This window comes from Amblyomma americanum, chromosome 6, assembly GCF_052857255.1.
Source record: "Amblyomma americanum isolate KBUSLIRL-KWMA chromosome 6, ASM5285725v1, whole genome shotgun sequence".
In the NCBI taxonomy this organism is placed as follows: Eukaryota; Metazoa; Arthropoda; class Arachnida; order Ixodida; family Ixodidae; genus Amblyomma; species Amblyomma americanum.
This window is the reverse complement of record NC_135502.1, coordinates 41,247,309-41,268,813: the sequence shown is the minus strand read 5'-3', so window position 1 is coordinate 41,268,813 and position 21,505 is coordinate 41,247,309. Positions and strand designations below refer to the sequence as shown.

Below are 21,505 nucleotides of genomic sequence, written 5' to 3'. Positions count from 1 at the left end.
TTCATACAGAGATGTACTGCGGCTACCTACGCCTTGGCTTCAGCCATTGGTGAGTAGTGGTACTTGAAAAGGCAGTTCAGACAAGTGACGGTGAGGTTGGCCCTAAGATGTTCGGTCGTAACGGACAGGTCGCTCGTGAATGTCACTGTGCCCTTGCGCTCAGTCATGATGAAGCCGTTGTCTGAAAAGTGACCTTTGACTTTGCCTGCTGACAGCCACACAAACAGCGCAATGCCATCTGTAGTCAGGCCAATAACGTGGACGTTAGCCTTGTCCGTCATGGCGTCTGGTGACGTGCCCTCGGAATTTTCTTGCAGCGACGTGTGGCCGAGATTTGTCAAGGATTCGGAGACAGGCGTCTGGCCGGATTCTATGGACCCGTTACTGTATTCGATCTTCGGCCCGTGGGAAGTCCTGTTCAGTGAGGCCTCGTCAGTTGTTGAGGAGACATTTTTCTTTGCCTTGTCGTCCGGCGTCTTAGCTTGACCTGTTTCAGGCCCTACAGGAGTGTCGGCGGTGACGTCAGTGACCTGCACAGGAGTTGCGCAGATGGCTTCCGTTAAACCGTATTACGTAGCATTCGTGAGAACTTAAATATTAATTGGTTGAGAAAGACAACTGAAGAAAGTTATTTTTAGTAATTGATAACACTTAATTTTGTGGAAGGAGCAAAGCCTCCTCTTTGAACCGACACGCATAACTGCATGTAAAGTTGTGACTCCGACTCTACACTGTTCAATTCATCTATCCTCTAACTGAACTCTTGCTACGTGCTTGTATCCAATTATAAAATGGCAGATCGGTGTAAATCGCGTACTTGTGCACTCAGCAGTTAGTCTCTTGCTGACACTGACACGAAAGCACGGCTGATTTGCTCTTAGATGCCGCTACACAAAGGAAGCAAGCCGGTCGTGCGTGAGACCAACCGCCGCATTAAATTAAGCACACGTTCTGGTAGCCGAGGGGTCACTCGTTGGGGGTGCACACTACTTCTCTTTGAGTGGCAGTGGCGCTGGTGGTGAAGCTGGTGAAAAACTTTCATCTTTAGGAAGAGCGACTGGATCAGTCCTCGTGGTGGGGTCGAAAAAGATGATCCCTGCAATATTGTGCACGTTCATCGGCGAACATTGCAAGCCGGAATGGCGGAACGGAGCGGCGGAAGCTCGCATGTCGCCTTTTATATAAGTGTTCGCGTTTTCGAATTCGCAACTATTTTGACTTCATATAAGAATTATATGTGTAATAATAGTGCCTGCCGGTGCACACATTACTGCCAAAGCACACACTTCTAACAAAAGACATTCTAATGATACATGTTTACCAACTCGCTGTTACTCGTGGAGACGAAAAATCTTAAGAAACGCCAAAGCATGAAGAGGTCTAACCCCGCAGACAGAATACAACTGGAAGAGCTTTCAAAGTTTGTAAATAAGCTTAAGAGAATCAGCATAAAGAAGTATAATGAGGTGAGAATTGAGCATGCTCTGAAGAACGACGGTAGGCAAAAACCGGTCAAGAGGAAACTATAGGCATAGGCTAGATCAGATGTATGCGCGAAGAGAGCAGCAGGGCAATGCCATTAGCAATATGGGTAAGATAGATTAGGTTAAGGATCTACGGAGTGGCCGGTGTAATCAGGACGATAATGAGAGAAGTAGTAGTGCAGAGATATCCAGCCAGTAATGAAAGAGGAAGTAAAGAAAGCCTTAGAAGCAATGCAAGGGTGGAAATCAGCTGGTGAGGATCAGGTAAAAGCATATATGTTGAACCACGGTGAGGAGATTGTTCTACAAACACTAGCCACCCTGTATAAGAAATGCCTCATGACCTCCTGTGTAGCGGAGTCTTGGAAGAATACTAAGATTATCTGAATCAATAAGAAGGGGGACGTCAAGGACTTGGAAATTTACAGACCGATTGGCATACTGTCTGTTGTGTGCAAGGTATTTGCTGAAGTAATCGCTAATAGAGTCAGGACCACCTTGGACTTCAACCATGTGACCAAGCAGGTTTTCTTAAAGCCTACTCGACAATGCACCGCATTCAAGATATCAATCAGGTGATAAAAAAATGCACAGAATATAACCGACCCCTATATATCACCTTCATAAATTACGAGAAAGCATTTTATTCAGTTGAAAACTCAGCAGCCATGCCTGCAATAAGGAATCAGGGTGCAGAAGAGCCATGTGCAAAAATATTGGAGGATACCTATAGCGGCTGCGCAGCCACCATAGCACCGCATAAAGACAGCAAAAAAAAAAATCCCAATAAGGCAAAGGTGTAGGGAGAAACGATCTCTCCAATGGTATTCACCGCGTGCTTACTGGAGACGCTCAGAGACTTGGATTGGGAACAGCTGGGAATAAGAGTTAATGAACAACACCTTCATAATCTGGGATCCACTGATGTCATTGCCTCGCTAAGAAAATTCAAGGGAAGAGCATGAACAATGACTTAGACAGGCAGAGCAGAACAGTTGGTCTAAAATTTAATATGGAGAAAACTAAACTACTGTTCACTAGTCTTGGAAGGGAACAGTAGTACACGATAGCCAGCGAGGCGCTGGAAGTGGTAAGAGAATACATCTACATAGGGCAGATAGTGACCGTAAATCGGGAGCACAAAATTGAAGTAACTAAACTCATAATAATGGGATGGAGCGCATTTGGCAAGTGTTTTCAGATTATGAATATAAGTTTGCTTCTTTCTTGTAACGGTTTGTTGAATATAAGTTTTGACGGACCAATGTCCCTCAATAGAAAAGCATATAACAGCAATATCTTACCGGTAATCACCTATGGGGCACAAACGTGGAGGCTAATGAAAAAGGTTCAACCTAATTTAAGGACAACGCGACGAGCAATGCAAAGGAAAATGGTAGGTGTAACATTAAGAGATATGAAGAGAGCAGACTGGGTCAGGGAACAAAGGCAAGTTAATGACATTCTAGTCGAAATCAAGAAGACCTGAGCATCGGCAGGGTATGCAATGCGAAGGCAACGTAATTGATAGTCGGTGAGGGAAACAGACTGGATTCCAAGAGATGGCGAGCATAACAGGGGGTAGCTGAAAATGAGTTAAGCGGATGAGATTAGAAAGTTCGTGGAGTTATATAAGGTAGCCGCAGCTGGCACGGGACCATGTTAATAGAAATATGGGAAAGCCATCTGTCCTGTAGTAGGTGTAGTCAGGCTGGTGAGAATAGTGATGATAATTTTTACTCGAGTGTTAATACGCCTGTGCAATCGCAATGGCCTTCAGACAGCTTCCTTAGAAACTCTCTTCTTGTATGTGACTGATGCTTTTCCATTGCAGGTTGCTTTGCCAGAATGCTGCAACACACAAGGCATAGGCTCGGCGTATAGGACACTGAGTCCACCAGACTCGCAGCTTGTGATACGTCATCAAGCGGTATATTTATACTATTTTTGTCAACTATTGTGCTTGTGAAGCTGATATTCTCTTATCTCGGAAGGAAAAACAGGTCAGATAGGTGGGGACATATCACTCCTATTCATGCAAAACAGCTGCCCTAAAGGAAGCAAAGCCCGATGGGAAGGTGAAACAAGAATACACAGGGAAGTTCCTGCAATAATGCTTAAATATCCATTGGCCGCAGACGCGCATCCTCATATTCCGATGAATGATATCTTACTGCACAGTGCATCAAGACCCCCGGAGTGACGATGCTTTCGTGCATAACAACATTTCCTACATGAGCTCCTAGTGTCGCGCCGCTGGGGAAACACTGAAGATTTTTTGGCGTGCAAACATGGCGTGCTGGCCAGAAACGCTTCCAGCCCCAGCCGCCTGCGGACACGAATCTTCGCGCGGTATTGATCTAGGGCAAGGCTAATGTTCTGACACGTGATCTGCATTTCTCTGAAAGCTGAAGCCGCGCGGAAGATTGTTTGTAAATAATACGAATACATTGCCCAGCAAAAGGTGGAGAAAATAGGTACAAAGCATCGGGCGTGGTGATGCTTATCAATTTAGCGTTGCTGCAGAGTCAGGCGGAATGAGTAAGTAGGTCAGCGCGGGGAGAGCGAAACAAAAAGAGCTCTGTTTACGGTAAATACTGCGCGAATTGAGGTGACGGCCAGGACGGTTTGTCAATTTCTGCTTCGGGCCACCGTTCTCAAGGCTACCTACAAAGAACGGCTTGGCCAAGGCCTGATGCTGGTAGCGATAAGCAAACGGCCACGGTGTAATGAAAAACACTTTTCCTACGAGGTCTCCGTTCGCAGGTGTTTTGAATCGATGGAAGGTACGCATTTCGGTGTGCTCAATCTTCTTCAGTCATGGTACGAAAAGATTGTTGTTGTGACATTCAGTGCTCGGAGCGCAGGCGACAACTTAAAACAGGTCGTGGGAGATGACCACGCAAAGGTCTTTCTAGGAGACCATAACTCGCAACGACCCCCAAACCATGTCTCAATTGGGGAAATAAATTATCGCTTCGAAAGAACTGGACTATGCTTGTTTTTTGCCTTTTATCAAATTCGTTTGCGCACACTTCTTAGTTTGCACTTGATTTCTGCGATTAATACCTATTCATTCTAAGAATGATGTACATCCATGACTCTGTTGCATACAGCTTAAGAAAATTTATTCTTGCTTCCTTCGAAGAAAAGGCGAAGGCGTTAAGGAGAAGCGAGACTCTGCCAGTTCAGCCACGGGCTCTGCACAGTTGGCCATTCGCGCATTCACACTCGTAGCCTTGTACAGACGCGTACTTGATGAGGAATTAGCTTTCAGAGAATTTCAAACGCTATGAACCTTGTTCCAGGAAGGCTGCGAACTATCTGAATACGCCCACGGAGGGTGTAATGTGATTTCTCGCTATGTGATTCATATCACCGCTCATGAATGCATTCCAGCCTCTGTCAAGCACACCTTCGAAATATTAGCTTCTCGTAATGTGTGGATCAAAAGAATTTTTCGAGAATACCAACTGAAAAAAAAATCAACAGCGCACGCAGAGCAATGTAGACTTTTTCGCCCGCTTACATTTAGCGCATTTTGGTACCACTGGTAACAGTGGAGTAACAACCTTGAAACTTATACGCAGTTCCACCCTCAGAGATGACTTGAATTGCACCACGTAAAGAAGACTTAGTTCATTTTATCCGTTCTTGCTATTTCCATTTAACAATTCCACAAGTTTTGTATTAGTTCAGCACTTAGATAAATGACTAGCGGCCTCTGGGGGATTGCTTATTGCACTGTAATTCTATTGTTTTTGTTGAAGTAAACTATTAAGAATACCTAGCATTCAAGCCGTACTTTATCGATGGGCTGAATAAATCGATATTTTATACAACTGGCAAGCAATTTCTAGCTATATTTATAATTCCTTGAAATGAACTAGAGACTATGACTTCCTTGCTGTGGTAATCGGCAGTTACCTGTTCTTGCACGCTTTTCAAACGTTACATAAAAATGTGACGTACTTGGTGAAATTTTGTATGCAAAGCCACAAACCAAGCTATTTTTAAATAATCGGGCAATATTCTGAGTTAACAAAAAAACTACTCTTTTGAATGTAACTGATAATTCGCATAAGAACTATCAAGCCGATAGGTTCCCCTGGAATGCTCTTGTGAGTCGTCTGGACATGATCTCTTCGCAGAGCTTCTAAAGCGCTGTTTAAGCATTGCTTGCTGAGTGCTTCCTGAGCAACCACTTAGACGTTAGAAGTTAAACCTACTAGAAAGATGGGTTGTTAACAAACAAGAGTTATATTAGCCACCAGCGACGCGCAGTTATGTTACAGCTATAGAGTTATATTACAGCGACGCGCAAGACTACCTTTAAATTGTTTAATGACTTTAAATATCGACACATTCGACATCAACTGCTTCAATTCTGCTTTCTTAGGGTCAACGTGTACATAGAAAATGCGCATAGATCTGAGAACGCCTTTTGTTAAAGGGGAGGATTGTGAAAAAAAGAGTATAAATTTTAAGCTGCTTTCGCTGCCCTCATACATCATTATAATTTATATGTATGGGCGTACTGCCACAAAATTTTAGGATGCTGTCTTTTGTGCTTTTATCGCCGCTATCATTCTTTTTTATCTTAGGCACAGGGTGCTATTAATTGCAGCTTCGCTTCACAAGGGAAGTTGCCTAGGCGTATGTTTATTTGACGCAATTTAGCTTATCTGTTAATAGTCGCGACTAGACAGTATTCACAAGTACTTCACATTGTTCACACGAATGGCCATCTGTTATTTAGAAATTTCTGTGTTAATTTTGCATAAACCGCGAACGGGAGCCACATTTTTAGTTTCAATGGCTGTCGAGTGTGCTTGCTAAGCACTGTCGCCGCCACTGAGTACCCTTGTGTCAAGAGTAAAAGTTTGGAAAGTAAGATAAGCCGTCTGTGTTGGAAGCCTTCGTGTGCTTCCTGCTTGTCAGAACAGCTTCGGTGACAATACCCACAAGCAGTTTCTACTGTGCTGCCTGAATGCAAGCGAAAGTTTGGTTGCATTTCTGAATTGCAGCACTGTGATCTCCAGGAACTTATTCATACACACTGATATAACCTGACTTATTTTTCCGTGTCCATGTGAAAAAATTAAAATGAACATTCGTTTTTAGGGAAAGGAAATGGCGCAGCATCTGTCTCGCATATCGGCGGACACCTGAACGGCGCCGTAAGGGAAGGGATAATTGAGGGAGGGAAAAAGAAAGGAGGAAAGAGGTGCCGTAGTGGAGGGCTCCGGAAAATTGGCAGCGGCTTAGCTCGGTTATGCCAGGATATACGTAGCGAAAGCTAAGGCAAAGCTTGGTTAGCCTTGGTTAATCTTGATTGAAAGTCCAGTTTAGTCTGGTTGTCTGGCTAGGTGTTGCACGTGGTTCGTCACGCGGTTGGTCACGTGACCAGTCACGTGGTTGGTCACATGGTGCGGTGCGAGCACGGCGAAACTGCCAGTTCGTGGCGAATGTAGCTTTCGCTACAATAATTTCGACCATCTGCGGATCTTTAACGTGCACTGACATCGCACAGCACACGGGCATGTGAGGTGTTTGCCATGTCGTGAGGACGTGAAAAGAGCCAAGCTCGTTGCGCGGGTACCAGGAAATACTGCCGTCGTTTTCAAAGGGGCGAATGGAAGTGGACCATATTCGCTGTTCCCTTCACTGCGTCAGGATAAACTGCGCAGTCGTCAGTTTGCACATGCCTTTGAGTATTAAGTGTGGTGAGAGCTGGGATCATAGGTGACGAAGGCGCACCCAAAAGGGATTTATAGAAAGCGAACAAAGGGCACAGGAAGTCAAAGAGGGGGTGCGGCCATGCATAATATAGGAATTAGAAATCCGGAATTAAGAGATAAAATAATCGACGCATATGTTTTACATCGATCGATGAGAGTGGAAAGTCCGCACGGTTTACTTTCGCGTTTGCGCGCTTTCGGTATGGAGACTGGAATGTGACCATGAATACAAAGTACACAACAGCCGGAAGCTTACTGGAAACTGCTGGTCCGTGATTTAGATGCGAAACCCATCACGTCAGCAGAATATGCGTCCATTTAGGGCGAAAGCGTTCATGTGTATCCTTTTTCGTAATCAGTTCGATTCCCTTAACGGCACACACGTGGAATTTTATTGCAATAAACTTCTGCAGAAAGTTCTGGTAAACTTCTTGCAATTACTTACTGATTAAGAATGGCTGCCATTGTGTAACTATCTGTATCCTTTCTAGGCCTATGAAGTTAAATAAGGAGGGACATTTTCCGAGAGCGAGGTTTTCGCTTGAAAAGTGCTACGCTTCTCTAATTTTCTTCGTCGTTGCGTTTTTTTTTATTTCAAACCGCGATATAAGTGCGAAATAGAGAAGTCCAGTCATTCTAAGTAAACGGTGTTCAACCACAATGTGGTCTAGAAACTACGACTATCATCCTTCGAAACCTTGTGAGGAAACAAAAAAAAAATTAGAGCCTATTCAGCTTACTCCGCCAAATGCAAGGTATTCGGACAATATGGGGCTCTTTTACAGTCACTGACGTCGCATAGCACATGAGAGTTTTTGCATATCGCCTCCAGCGAAATTCGCAGCCGCGTCTCAGCAGCCGAACACTGTAGCCACTAAGTCAGGGCGAGGGGTATACTACTTTTTGAGCTCGTATGAGCTCAACTAAAATTGCTGTTGACTTATTCGCGTCATTCTAAGCGGGTGATTTGCGGAGCGCAGACCTCACTCACCTTCAGAGTGACTGAGGCGATATCTTTCGCAAAGCGAGGCACCTGCAGCAGCAGGAAGTTAGTGGACAGCGTCTCGTTCTCGGTACCGTTCAGCAGGTTGAAAGTGAGAAAGCTGTTGTTGAGGTTGCAAGACGCCGACGCCAGAAGCTTGGAGATGTTGGCCACGTAGACAGGTTGGGCGTATCTGGCCACCTAAGCAAGGAGGGCACGCGAGATGAGTTACAAGCTGCGAAGTTAAAAACAGCGCACTAACGACAGAAATGCTTGCGTGTCCCGTGACGCCGTAAGTGGCAAGGGCGCCAAACTGTTATCGCTATTTAGCGAAATCACGACTCCCGCTCACCCCCAGCGCCAGCAGTGGCTCTTAATTAAACTGGGTAGCGGGGTCGCAGTAATACATGTCGGGAAATGGAGCGAACATTGGTGCCTCTGCCTTGAAAGAGAGAAAAGCGGTAGGCGAAAGACACGTTTATTTTTTTTTTCCACCTACGCCCTATTCGGCACTATTTTTTTTTTTGCACGCCAGTCAACGCACTAAATGTAGGCAGAACACGTTCATGAATCTCGAATGCGAAAACGACCTTTATGAGCATGTCATTAAAAAGGATGAATTCGATTCGATACAGCGATATAAGGAACTAGCAGACAAGCATTTAGAGATTTCATGGGTGTTGATGCGTTTCGTGAGTACAAAAACCATAGAACAAATTACATTGCGAAGTAATTGGTTAGGTTTTCGCTGGTCATGGAGCACGCGTCAGCTAGAATAGTAACTAAGCACCATTGCCTACACTTGCCACAGCGTATTCCACTTTATCCGGAAACGAGGCCACACGCGTCGCATTTTAGAGAAGACGCTCTGTTTCGAGTTAGCAGACTGCTAGGCAGGCTGCCTGTGCGTCGCCGAATCCTTCTCGACAGCTGCGCACGTCGAACAATTAATTTGATGTCCACTTGTTGTCCGCGTGCTGTCCGCGTACTGTCCGCGACTGTCCGCGTGCTGTCCGCGTGCTGTCTGCGTGCTCTCCGTCCGCTGCCTTTATGACGGACACAGCCATAACGCAAGACAGCGAACTAAAACCAAAGTCAAACCGCAAGGTCTTTAGCCAAGGTGCAACTAGCTACCCATGCAAAAATAATTCGGTCAAAGACGCTAGAGTGCTGTTCTTATTGCCTGCCTCGGCGGCTGGGAGACAAGGAGCGGGAAGATTAATATAGGAAGAAAAGAAAAACCCACATCAGATTTTGACTACTCTCCAAGGCAAATGTGAGTTTTCCTACTAGTGTAATAGTAGAGTTGGCTGATACATCCGCGAACCCACAATGCTCCCTTCATGTGACACATCCGAGCAAGGCAGGCGTGAGGCATGCTTCATCACGCGCCCTCGTAGAAAAAAAAAATACTAAAGAAAAATATGCGAAGGTCCTCCGCTTCATCTGCGACGCTGCAGTGACAGAGCTCAAAATAAAGTGCAAATGGTTTTCACGGAACATGATGCTCTCTGTCATAAGACATCACATTATCATCAGTGCAAAAGCACCAGCGCAAAACAATGAATTTCATCCAACCACGCGAAGATTTTTCAAGCTGCTTAACAGAGCTGAATTACATTCCTGTGAACAAAGAAATAAATTCAACGCCGTAGGAATTACGTTCCTATTGTTTATACGGGCTACATAAAGAACCAAATTATGCAGCTACTACAGTCGAATACAACTCAACAAATAAGCGGCAAAAGCCTCTAAAGGAAGCCCTTCAGCCATTGGCGTAGATGGATTGCTGTGACGTCGCGGTTAATCCTTGGTTAACCCCAAGTCATGCTAGGTCAACATGCTGTCAGGCTAGCGGGACAGTGGCTTAATGGGGACTATTGCACAGAAAGAGGAACTTGAGAGTGCAACCCGGCATTATTGTGCAATACTAATCCTGAAGAATATACTGCTGCAAGGGTCATGAATGCGTCTGAAAAGAGTGGGTAAATACTTTGCTCAGAGATAGCGCTTTCTACGTGGAAAAACCTCTCGTGGAAAATGCGGTAGAGCCTCCGAAACGGAAGAAGGGGGGGGAGTCTTGTGAGCAGCTAACGCTGCTAGCACGCGGCGCAAGCGCGAGCTTCCTGCAACTGGCGAGTAACACACGCCTATTAAGCGTGATCTCCCGACGAACAACACACCAATACAAAGTACGCCTGGTCTATGCAATGCACTGCGGTGCATTACGCGTCGGTTTCGAAAGCTACCGCAGTAGACAGGCTTTCAAGAACTTCGTAAAAAAACTTTCCTCCTACTTCACTCAAAACAAGAAGGATAAAATGAACACAAAGTGTGGTTGCAACGAAAATTTTCATACGGGAAACGTGGCCTTTCACTGTTGGCGTGAGAGACCGAAGCCATTAGTGTTGCTTATGCTTCGCAACATAGTGGAGTTAACAGGAGTCTCTGCTGCTGCTGCTCTCTGCATTATTACGCGTAAGCGAAGACGTGCCGGCTTGGCACAAATGTGCGGTCAACGGGCCCTTGTGTACAGCAAAGAGAATAGCCTGCCTGTGTTTTTTTTTTCTACTTGCGACAGGGGGCGCTGTTTCCCCTTATTCTCCCGCACGCACCGTGACCACTTTCCGAGTTTCCCACTTCTGCGCTCGTGAGAGGGATCAATTTAGTTTCGCCTCTCTTTTTATCCCCCCTTTGCTTTGCGTTTTTCAAAAATTTACAACGAGCCGTGAACAACCTAGGATTTCTTTGGCGCGGAAACCATGCTCCCGTCTTGGCTTGCCACTTTCCTAGCAATTTTGTTGGCCTAAGAAAGCGTTCATGTTTATTTCCTTACAGGCCATGGTTTCTGGACAGGCTCTTTTTACATCTTCGCAGGTTGAAAGCAAAAAGTTCTTTGCTCGAGAACATTTTAAAGTTTGTTGTAAACTTCATCTAATTTTCATTCCACTGAACACCGTGCGAGTGGAGGTCTTCTTTCACCAAAACTCGTTTCCATGCCACCACCTCATGCTAGGAACACCAGACCACGCAAGCTCTTTTGCGGCTTTGCTGTTTTATTTGTAAGCAGCTGGGCAGCTGGTCATAAAACCTTGTTTGTTGTTGCAACGACGAAAGTTATGAGCAAGATAGTGAGGCGACCTGCGAGCGCAAGTGGTCCAGCCAACAAGACTAGAAACCTCGTAGTGCTGCATAGCACTTTATACTTCGCTTGCACGAGCATACAAAAAAATAAAATATGTGAGTTGCCTTCTCCTACCATCAAAAAAATGAAAAGATAGTTTTCTGTTAGAGCTTAATGGTTCAAATAAAAAATAACGTCGGAAAAAAAATTCTTACCACCTGCACACTGTTCCCGATATCTTTGTTCATAGCGTCGCACGAACAGCTCGCATATATAACACCTTATGGAATGAAGAAGCAGCCACTGACCATAGTCTAAATTAAAAAAGAAAAATCATCTCGATATTCATACTGTTTTCGCGTTCACAATGAGCAGAACAGGAGCGGTCAAGAATTTACATGCGAAGAATATTACGTAATGAAAAAATAGCATACTGTTTAGTCTTTTTACTTTCAAACTTTTAGGAACGGTCTGCAGTGCGCCATAGTGCGGTGAAGTTCAGAAGATGTAGCTGTAACTTTGAACATATTTTTATCATTTCACCAGTGCACAAATGAAGCACATGTCTCACATTAGCACGTGCAGCGCGCATTCTTTAAGTCGATGCTTTAATACATAACCTAACAAGCTTGTATAACCGTGTGGACCTCACACAGTGTTATTCGCGCTCATTGGGCGCAGTGGCTTCTAACGCAAAGATTCTGCCTCCCTATATATTCATCTATTGTGCACCTTTGAACTATGACCCTACTCCAAGCTCTGCGGATAGATGGAGCCGCTGAACAACCGGCGAAAATTGTGACAAAACACTGTGCATATGATGCAAAAGAGGACGCACGTCAGAATAGAGCGGCCTAATACAAGTTACCATAATTATGCTTCGCAAAACAGCAAGGTGAAGTTTCTTCCTGTGTAATCACGTCATTTAGGCTGCGCCGTCAACTGTATCTGTTTGTGTACTCCATATGGAAGCTTTATGCCAGACGTTTGACTATATTACCACAATTATATAGAAGCGATAGAAAGGCCAAAAAGGCCGAATATGGAGAATAAAAGTGACGGGAGAAGCCCTGCTTTCAGCTCCTTTATCATAATGAGAGCGGGTGGTTATAGAGCCTTGAAGTAGGAGGAAAAGAATACTGGCACGTGCGAGATGAACACGATATGCAAGCGAAGGTATACATGTGAGTCAGCCATGTGTACATAGATCAACAAAGGCGCTTTCATTTTATGTATCGCCAGCGATGCAGGGCTAAAACACGCATTCCCACTTCTTTTTTTTATATTCATAGGACTCGACCAATCTACATGCCGGCCTGTATCTACTGCTGCACAATACACTAGTTTCCAGGAGCCTTGCTCTAAATTGTCGCACCTGTGCATGGAATGCGGTAAACAGGAAAAGAAAAGTGGTTCAACCCGATTGAACCTGGTAAGGCGAGCGAGAAGCTTGGCACACCTGGTTAAGCAAGGTTAGGCACGGTTTTTTTTTTCGGTTTTGCCTCGGCTTCGCTGTAAGCCGAGGCAGCGGCCTCGACTAAGCGCTTTCTCTCATTACGTTCACACACTTTTTGACGATTTTCCTCCAGTATCTGCTCTCGTTCTTCACATCCATCTCTGTATCGTGCGCCACACGTTTTCGCTGTAACGCAGCTTGTCCCCGAGCTATATCAGCCAGATGATTACACTCTTCCTTCTATTGCAAATCGTTTGCTGCGAGCGCCCGGCACGCTGTTCAGCCGTGATATCGTCTATCGAGGGTTTGACAGACAGCCACTTTTTATTTTGTCTCTCTCCACTCTTAGAACATGATTCGGCGAACAGCAGCACCGGTGTTACTCAAGGCGAGGGAGGCAGCGGCGAGGAGTGAACGAAGCTGCGGCGCGGCGGCGAGCGAGACACGTGATCTGACGTCACAGCCACGTGATTCAGCGAGTGGTGGCACAGGCGTCTCTCCGGGCGAAGGAGGCAGCGGCGAGCGAGGCATGTGATCTGACCTCACAACCACATCTCCACCCCTCCTCCTGGTTGAAAGTCATTTTCAAGCGGTTTTGACCTTGAGCTTTGCATGCGAAGAGTAAAGCTTTTCGCTCTAAAAGTGCTAAGCAAATATCCCGGAAGCTAGTGTATCGTGCAGGATTAGAGACCCGACAGTACTTAAACTAATCGAGGCCTATCATATCAGGAAAAGTTGGAATGCGCGTGTTAGCACTGCATCATAAATATGAAAGTGTCTTTCTAGAGCTGTTGAGAAACTGCTGACGTACATGTGTGCCTTCCCTTGTATACCGTGCTCGCTCGCGTACCAGTCTCGTAATCTTCCCCTTCTCTCCCTTTCATGACTGTGTAATAAACTTCTTTCATTATGAATAAACAGTTTCAAGCAGTGCCTGTTTGTGCTGTCTGTTTGCGCTTCGTCTTCTCTATGCGATGCACAAACTTTACAACGCATCTTTACTTTGAGCGTCGCGTTTTACAACGGTATTGGGCCCTGAATAGTCAGTACTACATAGTCCTGCACTGTGCAAGCAAGCCCTCTGCTGCTGTGCTAAGGCTCAATCTACCAAGGGACTCGCTTTCCGCAGGATGATGCAAACGCGCTTGAGCGCTCAGATGTGCAGAGACTTGAAGGGTGTCTTTGCTATGATGTAATATACTTTGCGGCAACTAATGACATCAGTGGTCGCTTCAAGTGCATAAAACATAATATGCTTATTTTAAAATGTTTTTCATGCAAATCAATTCGCTAAAATTTCAGAACAATGCACTGTACACAATATGCACACGTCCACAAAATATGCAATCGTCTTCAGTGTCGTTCATATGGCTGAAAATAGTCAAACAACAATGCCACATCTCGGAACATTTTTTAAGGAATGAGCAATATTGCAAAGGTTTTCATTTCGGGGACCTGAATCACCTAAATACTAAATATCTAAGCTAAACATCAGCGAAGGCTTCAGTTTACGCCCATAATATTTGCTGCCCTCACACACAGATATGTTTTGAAACACCAGCCACATGCAGTAAAAGACCTCTGTCGTCTAATAACAACAGTGCCTTGTGAACGGAAACCCTAGGAATGATCACTATCGACGGACTTGAGGAAAACTTCGCGCAAGTTTCGACCAGTTTTGCCAACCACCGTGTTCAGCGATACACATCATTACCTGCGAAACAAATCATATTTTTGGCTGCTCTGTTCCTTACCAGGCCAGGCGTAGTAAAATTGAGGTTGGTCATGAACAATTCAGTGCACCGAAACGGCGAACCCTCGAAGTTTTCGTGTACCATATTATATTTTCATAAGAGGCTGGGCTCAAGGTTGAAATATTTTAAAATATCCAGAGTGGGTGTGCCTGGACGCCTGCATGCACTTACTCTACATTTGCCAACGCCATTATCTTGAAGCCGACGGTGACATTGAATCGCAGCATATTAATGTGTAATGAGACAGAACCTCGACGGAGACTCTCCTAGGACGGATTCGACCCGGCAATTGACGACGTGGTAAAGTGGTGTTAATTCCGGTAAAAAGCGATCGTTTTACCCTGCCCCTCGACAAGAAAAAAACTTCTGAAGTCCGTATGCATTTTTCAACCAATAACAGCTCCTCTTGAACCACGTTTATCGCACTTGTGTGCGTACTTTTCAGCTGCCAATAGGTGCCAAGGAGTAAAACTTTGCAATGGTGACACATGCACAGGAAAGGCCACCTGTCGAGTCACATTATTGACAACGTAGAGAGAAGGCAGGCACAGGTCCGTACCGTGATGTTGTGCGAGATAGACGCCTTGGGCTCCAGCGAGGCGTAGTGGTAGAGCTTGACCTGCAGGAGCAGCTCATAGGGTTGACCCCGGTAAAGGTCGTCCAGAACGTACACGATCAGGCGGCCATCTTCATCGTACGGTGAGACGAGCAATGGCTCAAAGAAGCGTTTGGCGAAGTAGTGCAGCATCTTCCAGTTTCCATTGTAGTCTGCGCAAGAAGCGAGAAAAGAACGAAATGCTGTCTTACACTTATTAAACAAAAAAAAGGGGGAACGCGATCAGACAATCTGATGCGACGGGCCTGCATAAACAGTGGTGATTTTGCTTTATGATCTTACGATTAAAGCTTTTCAAAACGATGGTGCTACTGGAGGGCAGGTGGTTTTCCGACTACATCTTTGGATTTTATTTCGCCGTTGGGTTTTCGCTCCGCTATTGCGCGTACTCCGGACACTCTGAACACGAATACCCCCATATGGGATTAAAAAAAGAATAAGCTGTCCCCTAACGCACTTGGGAGTGCGCTAGAAGACAGCTTACTCCCTTTTCACTCCCTTATGTTTAAAGTGTAGTGAGTGGAGGTAGGTTGGTTTGGGGTGGGTGGCGCTTCTGGTGGGCAGCGTTAAGTGGGTGGGTGGTGGATAACGCCTCTGGAGGATGAAGGTGGACGGAAGTGGGGTGGGCAAGTGGATCGAGCGTGGCGATGGGTGAGTGGCCGCCCCATAGGTAAGTAAGGGTGGGGGGGAGGTGGCTGGTAGATGGTAGCTTGTGAAAGGTGGAATCTGTTGCCAGTAGGATTCGCCACTGACTGACGCCAGATTCCTTAAGGAGGGGGGGGGGGCACATTAGTACTGACTACGCAATAACAGTCTTTACAGTGTTTTACTGCTCCATTTGCTGCTCGCATGCACGGTACATCTGGCCGTAAATAACAACTGAATGTGCCAATTGGCACGAGGCGCGCCTATGGGAAGCTATGGAAATTTGACGATATTTGCGTGTCTTTAATATTCTGGTAATAAATTGACCTCAGTGTTTATTAGCGAAAAAAAGTCAGTGTTGTTTGCAGGGCATTACATGGAGACCAGGAAACACGGTGGTTAAGAACCTAGAATACAGGTCTTACTCTTTGCAGGACAAAGGAATTTGAAAAAAAAGGGGGGGGGGGGGGGGGCTTGAAATATAAGTGCCCGTCATTTCAAACCTGATACTTAATTTTTTAAAAGTCAGTAACATAGAGCCGTTCCTCTTGAAATACAGCAGTCGTGCTTTCATAATGTGTATGCGCACGCCAATGTCCCAAGCGGCTGAGGTTTTTAAAGACGAGACTGAATGTTCCTTTTAAATCGGACGTGTATTTTTCTACTCCGCAGCTATCGAACACGAACAGGGAAATGCACGCACGTAAACAAGGAATGGATTTTGAGCACTACAGAACGCAGAGAGAACAAATGCTAACTACGTACGGGAAAACATCATTTGCCCGCTAGGCGACATTTCCGCACACACGCAAACAAAAAACCTAACTAGCTTGAATGGACTGGGTACAAGATGGAATCGCAATTAACGAAACTGTGAAAAACATTTAAAATATTTCCTTGGGAGCAATGGGACATGACCTGAAGGGTATCACATAACGTACATCTCGATCATTCTTTGCTTGTAAAGACCATTACATGTTAGCGGGAAGATTTTCACGCTTGTGTCGAAACGCAGAGTAGTCCCGCCACTAAAAGTTTTTTTTTTCTGCGAGCGTTGCTAAACTGCAAGTGTCGTCGTAAACACGTACGTGTTATCTATCGCGCCGACGACTGCGATCCTCAAAGGACTCAATATTTTGCTTTCTTCTGGCTGGAGCTTCGAGCAAATGTCCAGGCAGCTAATATAGCGCTGTTTTGTTTCTTTAATACGACTCTATCTACGTGGAGGGGATCTAAGGGAGGATTCAATAAAAGAAAAGAGTGCGTGGGATCGTAAAAAAGGTTACTCGGGTTATAAAACCGCGAAACTTTGTTCCCTCTCTTGTCCAGCTGGGCTGGTCACTTTATCATAAAAATATTAAGAAAAAAGATGAAGTAATTTTCGAAAACGCCAGCATGAGCACAAAACTAAGCCTAAACCATGGAGAAAACGTACACCAGGTCAAATTTTTTCTTCTTAATAAAGCGGCATACAGACGCAGTTTTATCATTTATGTGCCTGCATCAACGTCTAGTTTCTCCAGCCATTGAATATACAAATTTTGTACGACGCAACCACTATGATATTGTAAGCCAAGCGCGAGTTCTTCCCTACTCTTAAAACGAACTGGTACCTCTTCTGATCAACACGAGGCGGAGTCACAGACCTGCTTGCCTTTAAACTTTAGAAAAACTATTCAGGTGAATCCCTTCCCCAAACCTAGCCTAGACGTAGATAGGAGGAAGGAAAGGATACAGACCTTTCTACGTAAAAACCCGAATAAGACAGACATCGCAATGTCGATGCGGCTACCTACGGCTGCGGCTAGAACGCAGTCGCTTCCATGCCTGACTGTTTTCCTCGAGTAGCCGAAAACTTGGCGATTGCTCAATCCATAGCCAACGGCTGTCGAGAGGATGGACACCTTAGAATTACAACAGACTCGCAAGGCGCTTGCAGAGACTTCACTAATGGCATAATTGATAAGAAAGCGTTACAAATCGTAAATAAGGCAGGATTTGGCACACCCGAACATTTGACCATTACGTGACCGCCAGGACACGAGGGACTATCGGGGAATGAGTTGGCGGACAGGTTTCCTCGAGCTTATAAAAACTAACCCTATCAAGCAGCTCTACCCACACACGTTCAGTAAACCTTGGCTGATCAGTAGACCAGTAGGGGCAGTAGATGCATGTAGCCCCCACACCCCCACCTTTTTTTTTCTCCTTACACATAAAAAACTGTAAGGAATAATCAGGAGCGTGACGCTAGCTCCAGACTGCCGTATATCCAAATCTCTATTTGTATAACATCAAGTATGCATCAACTACGAAGAGTCGAGCACGTTGTGTGGAGGTGCCCCGGCACTGCTACACATAACGTGACAAGGTAAAACCAGCCCGGTGTATAACAACCGCATAAGAACTTCGGGGGAGCTGTGGGAGTCACAACCGACCAGCTCGGACCTGGACGTTCCGTGAAAGCTGACCGACCGGGTGAAGAAGGCAGCTAAGGCCAGTAGAGTCCTGAACTCGGGACACAACCATCACTTCACCCCCAATCTCTACATCTATTACTGACCAATAAGTGTTTTCACTCAGTCAGTCCCCGAAGTATTTCGGCCTTCTTGCATAGTGGTATTCGAAATGACGTGAAACGTTCTCTGTTTACGTGATTCATTCGTGTGCTAGCAGCATCGACATCTACACATCATTCAACGCCACTGATATTTCAACCAAGTTAGTGTCAGTGTTACATTAGGAGTGTTTCCCGGCCTAATGAGGGATGTTTTTCGTTTCGGACTGCTTTGAGATAACCGGGACATCTATTTCGTGTCGATTACTGACGTGACTAAAACTCAAGGGAAAGCCAGTCGTGAACTGCGATTATCTCGGAGCATTTTCGTGACCTATACCTACATGTCGCGATAAAGAACGCTTCTACAATGACGACGAAGAGAAAAAATAACAGCACAATCGGTGCCAAAGTTAACCGTACGCTTCGTGCATAAATTAAGGCTACCACTGTCCTACTTTTCTCGGGGCATTTTACTATATAGTGTATCCAAATGTACAAGATGTGCCACGGTGGCTTCACTGCATGGCCCAGCGGTGACCATTGCAGCAGACGTTGCGGCCTATTCAAAAAGCATGTACAGATTCCCACAGGCTTGTCTAGGGCGCCAGAACGGAGCACCGGAGATACATTAACGTCATTGACAAGTGCTCTGGGCTCGCAATCACACGTTATCGTGCATACGCATTCGCGCGCGTAGTAGCTTCCTTCGCCTGTTCCAGAACGTTATATAGAGCCAGGTGTGAAGCGAAGATTGTCAGAAACGCGCGAAGGAGCGTGCTGTTCGAGTGTTCCAGTTCGTAAACTAAATCTCGCACTTTGTTTATTGTTCTCGACCAGAAAAGTACCATCTCATCCTAGCCTTTTAGGTTCCTTTGTTTCCACGTTTAGTGAACAGAATGCGGGCCAACTTTAAGCGAAAGTGTACCATCCAAAGCCGCCGGTTCTCCAATGGAAGCTAACTTCTAGATACAGTTGTGTACGCATCTGAGAGCGCTAAATTGGAAGCAAACAAAAGGCAGGTTTGCACGATAATATTCCACGCTCGAAAGAACTCCAACTAACCCGAGCCAAAGTCAATGTACAGTGTTTTAGAGCCGTGTTCTTTAGGGCTGTAATGGAGCTTCGAGAATAGTTACGTTTGCTGACTTGTCGGCGCTGAGGGATTCTGCCGCTGCTTGCGCGCCAAAATCTATGGCGCGTGCAGCTGGTGTGGTGTGACGTGGATTTGCCGCGTGCTTTCCTCTCCAACATTCGGCCTAGCACGGCTTCCAGCCTTTTCCCGATTACTTGTTAACTACACGCTTTGCCACTTCGGCCTTTATGAATAATGAGTGCGCCTTTGCTCGTACCATTCAAGTTTTGGCAAATAGTTCTTAGTACCACAAGCCAGCAGTCGTCCCGAGCAGAAAAAAAAAAAGGATGATTGCCTGACATTGAAAGCTTAGAACAAAATAAAATTGTTCCATCTCACCGGCACGCCAAAGGCACTACGACGGCGGAAGGCCGAGCTTCCGTGACTTTAGTCACGGATCAATATGCACCACTGAAAGAAAACTGCGCTTCCGGCATACATGGGGGCATATATATGATCTGTCTGTGTCCTTCAGTGGGCGGCACTTTGATAACGGAAGCGATTCGTGCTTCTCGTGCCTCACTCACGGTAAGCGCATGCTTTGGAGGCGTCGGTAATCGATGCTAGAAACCGTTGGACTCGCCGCTTGTTGATGGGGGCACGAAAAAACAGCACAGGACAAAACATAACGCTTCAGAACAGTACACACAAAGCAGCATAGCTGCCAAACAGCACCAGGAAATAAAAGCATGGCGTGAAAACAGCACAAGGAAAAAACATCACAGTGAAAAAAACAGCACGACGACAAAACAGCACAGCGCAGTACGGTGCAGCGCTGCGCGTGGGGTAAACTGTCATAGTCGTAACCTCTTCAGATAATAACCATGTCAGATAATTAACATTTCAGCTGACACAGCTAGGCAAATGGTTGAGATTTGTATCCGGTCGTTAGTAATAGCTATATCAGTTTTTAGAGTTTAGAGAATGCGATTATCCTCGGCGCTGTGGCTCGACAAGATATCGCTACATCGTGCCAAAAATACATGTGCTTTCGAAAAGTATGCAGCAAAGCAACCTTTCCCATGCTCTAATTAGTCAAAAAAGCCAAATTTTGTCGAACGACAGTGCCAAAGGCAACCGCGTTTTCTGAATTCTAAAAACTGATGTGGCTATTACTAACGACCGGCAACAAACATCTCATTGCAACTACGCGCCTAATTCTAATACTTAAAAAGTCAATTATTAAAAATTTGTTAACCAGCTTACTGCTAAAAAACGATTCATGGGTTTTCTGGCGTCCGCCAACACTGGCAACACTATGCTGAAAAATCCACACTTTTACCTCAGAAAACCCATTTTTGAGAATTACTTTGTCTTCCCTGAAACACAAGGTACAGTGAAATTTTATAAAGTTGATTTCGTTTATTATTATTACTGATCAGCGGAGTAATACGCAACGCCGTGGACCATGGCCCAATGTTACCAACAGCTATTTTTTAAACTGTATCCAAATATAGTGTATTTTTTCATGCGATAAGTAGGAGGTGTCAAGCTTCTCTGCTTTTTTTACTCTATTCTTCCTTAAATATTTTTAGCGATAATTAGGAGGTGTCAAGCTTCTCTCCTTTTTTGCTCTATTCTTCCTTAAATATTTTCAGCTCGAAAGTAAAGCTACTATTTTGAACTGTCTTGCGCCTGGATAACTGAAGTCGTTGCACTGCATACTTTCACCGCGGACACATGCTACTCCTTTTGGAACTCAGCAGCGCTCACCGATGGAGGACCACGAAGGTGCCTGCCAGACGTCGTTGAGGTGCCAGTAGATGGCGCCCATGGTCAGGCCCTGAGAGCGGTGAACTACCAGCCGCTGTCGACGATAGTGCTCGGCTTGAGTCTTCACGCCCATCGCCTGGTAGATCTGCGAGATGGGTTCCAGTAGGCTTCGGTTGGTATCAGTGACTGCAAGCGCTGAAAGCCAACAGCCCTGGCACGGGAATTCAACACGAAGCGAATAGCCTGCATTCTAAACTGGGCGTTTCGTAGCTCTAATCTATATAAGCGCTGATTGCTT

The 21,505-nt window shown here is 45.5% G+C and overlaps 1 protein-coding gene across 1 annotated transcript in view; it reads right to left on the bottom strand.

Moving 5' to 3' along the window:
• Window positions 1-21,505, bottom strand: part of LOC144095227 (beta-mannosidase-like) — a 55,983-nt gene continuing 34,478 nt past the window's right edge. Inside the window, exons 13-16 of the mRNA XM_077629012.1 lie at window positions 21,208-21,352; window positions 15,101-15,309; window positions 8,217-8,408; window positions 1-530 (exon numbers count right to left, since the gene is read on the bottom strand). Of these exons, the coding sequence (XP_077485138.1) occupies window positions 27-530; window positions 8,217-8,408; window positions 15,101-15,309; window positions 21,208-21,352 (1,050 nt within the window). The 3' untranslated portion in view covers window positions 1-26. The remainder of the gene's footprint in view (window positions 531-8,216; window positions 8,409-15,100; window positions 15,310-21,207; window positions 21,353-21,505) is intronic.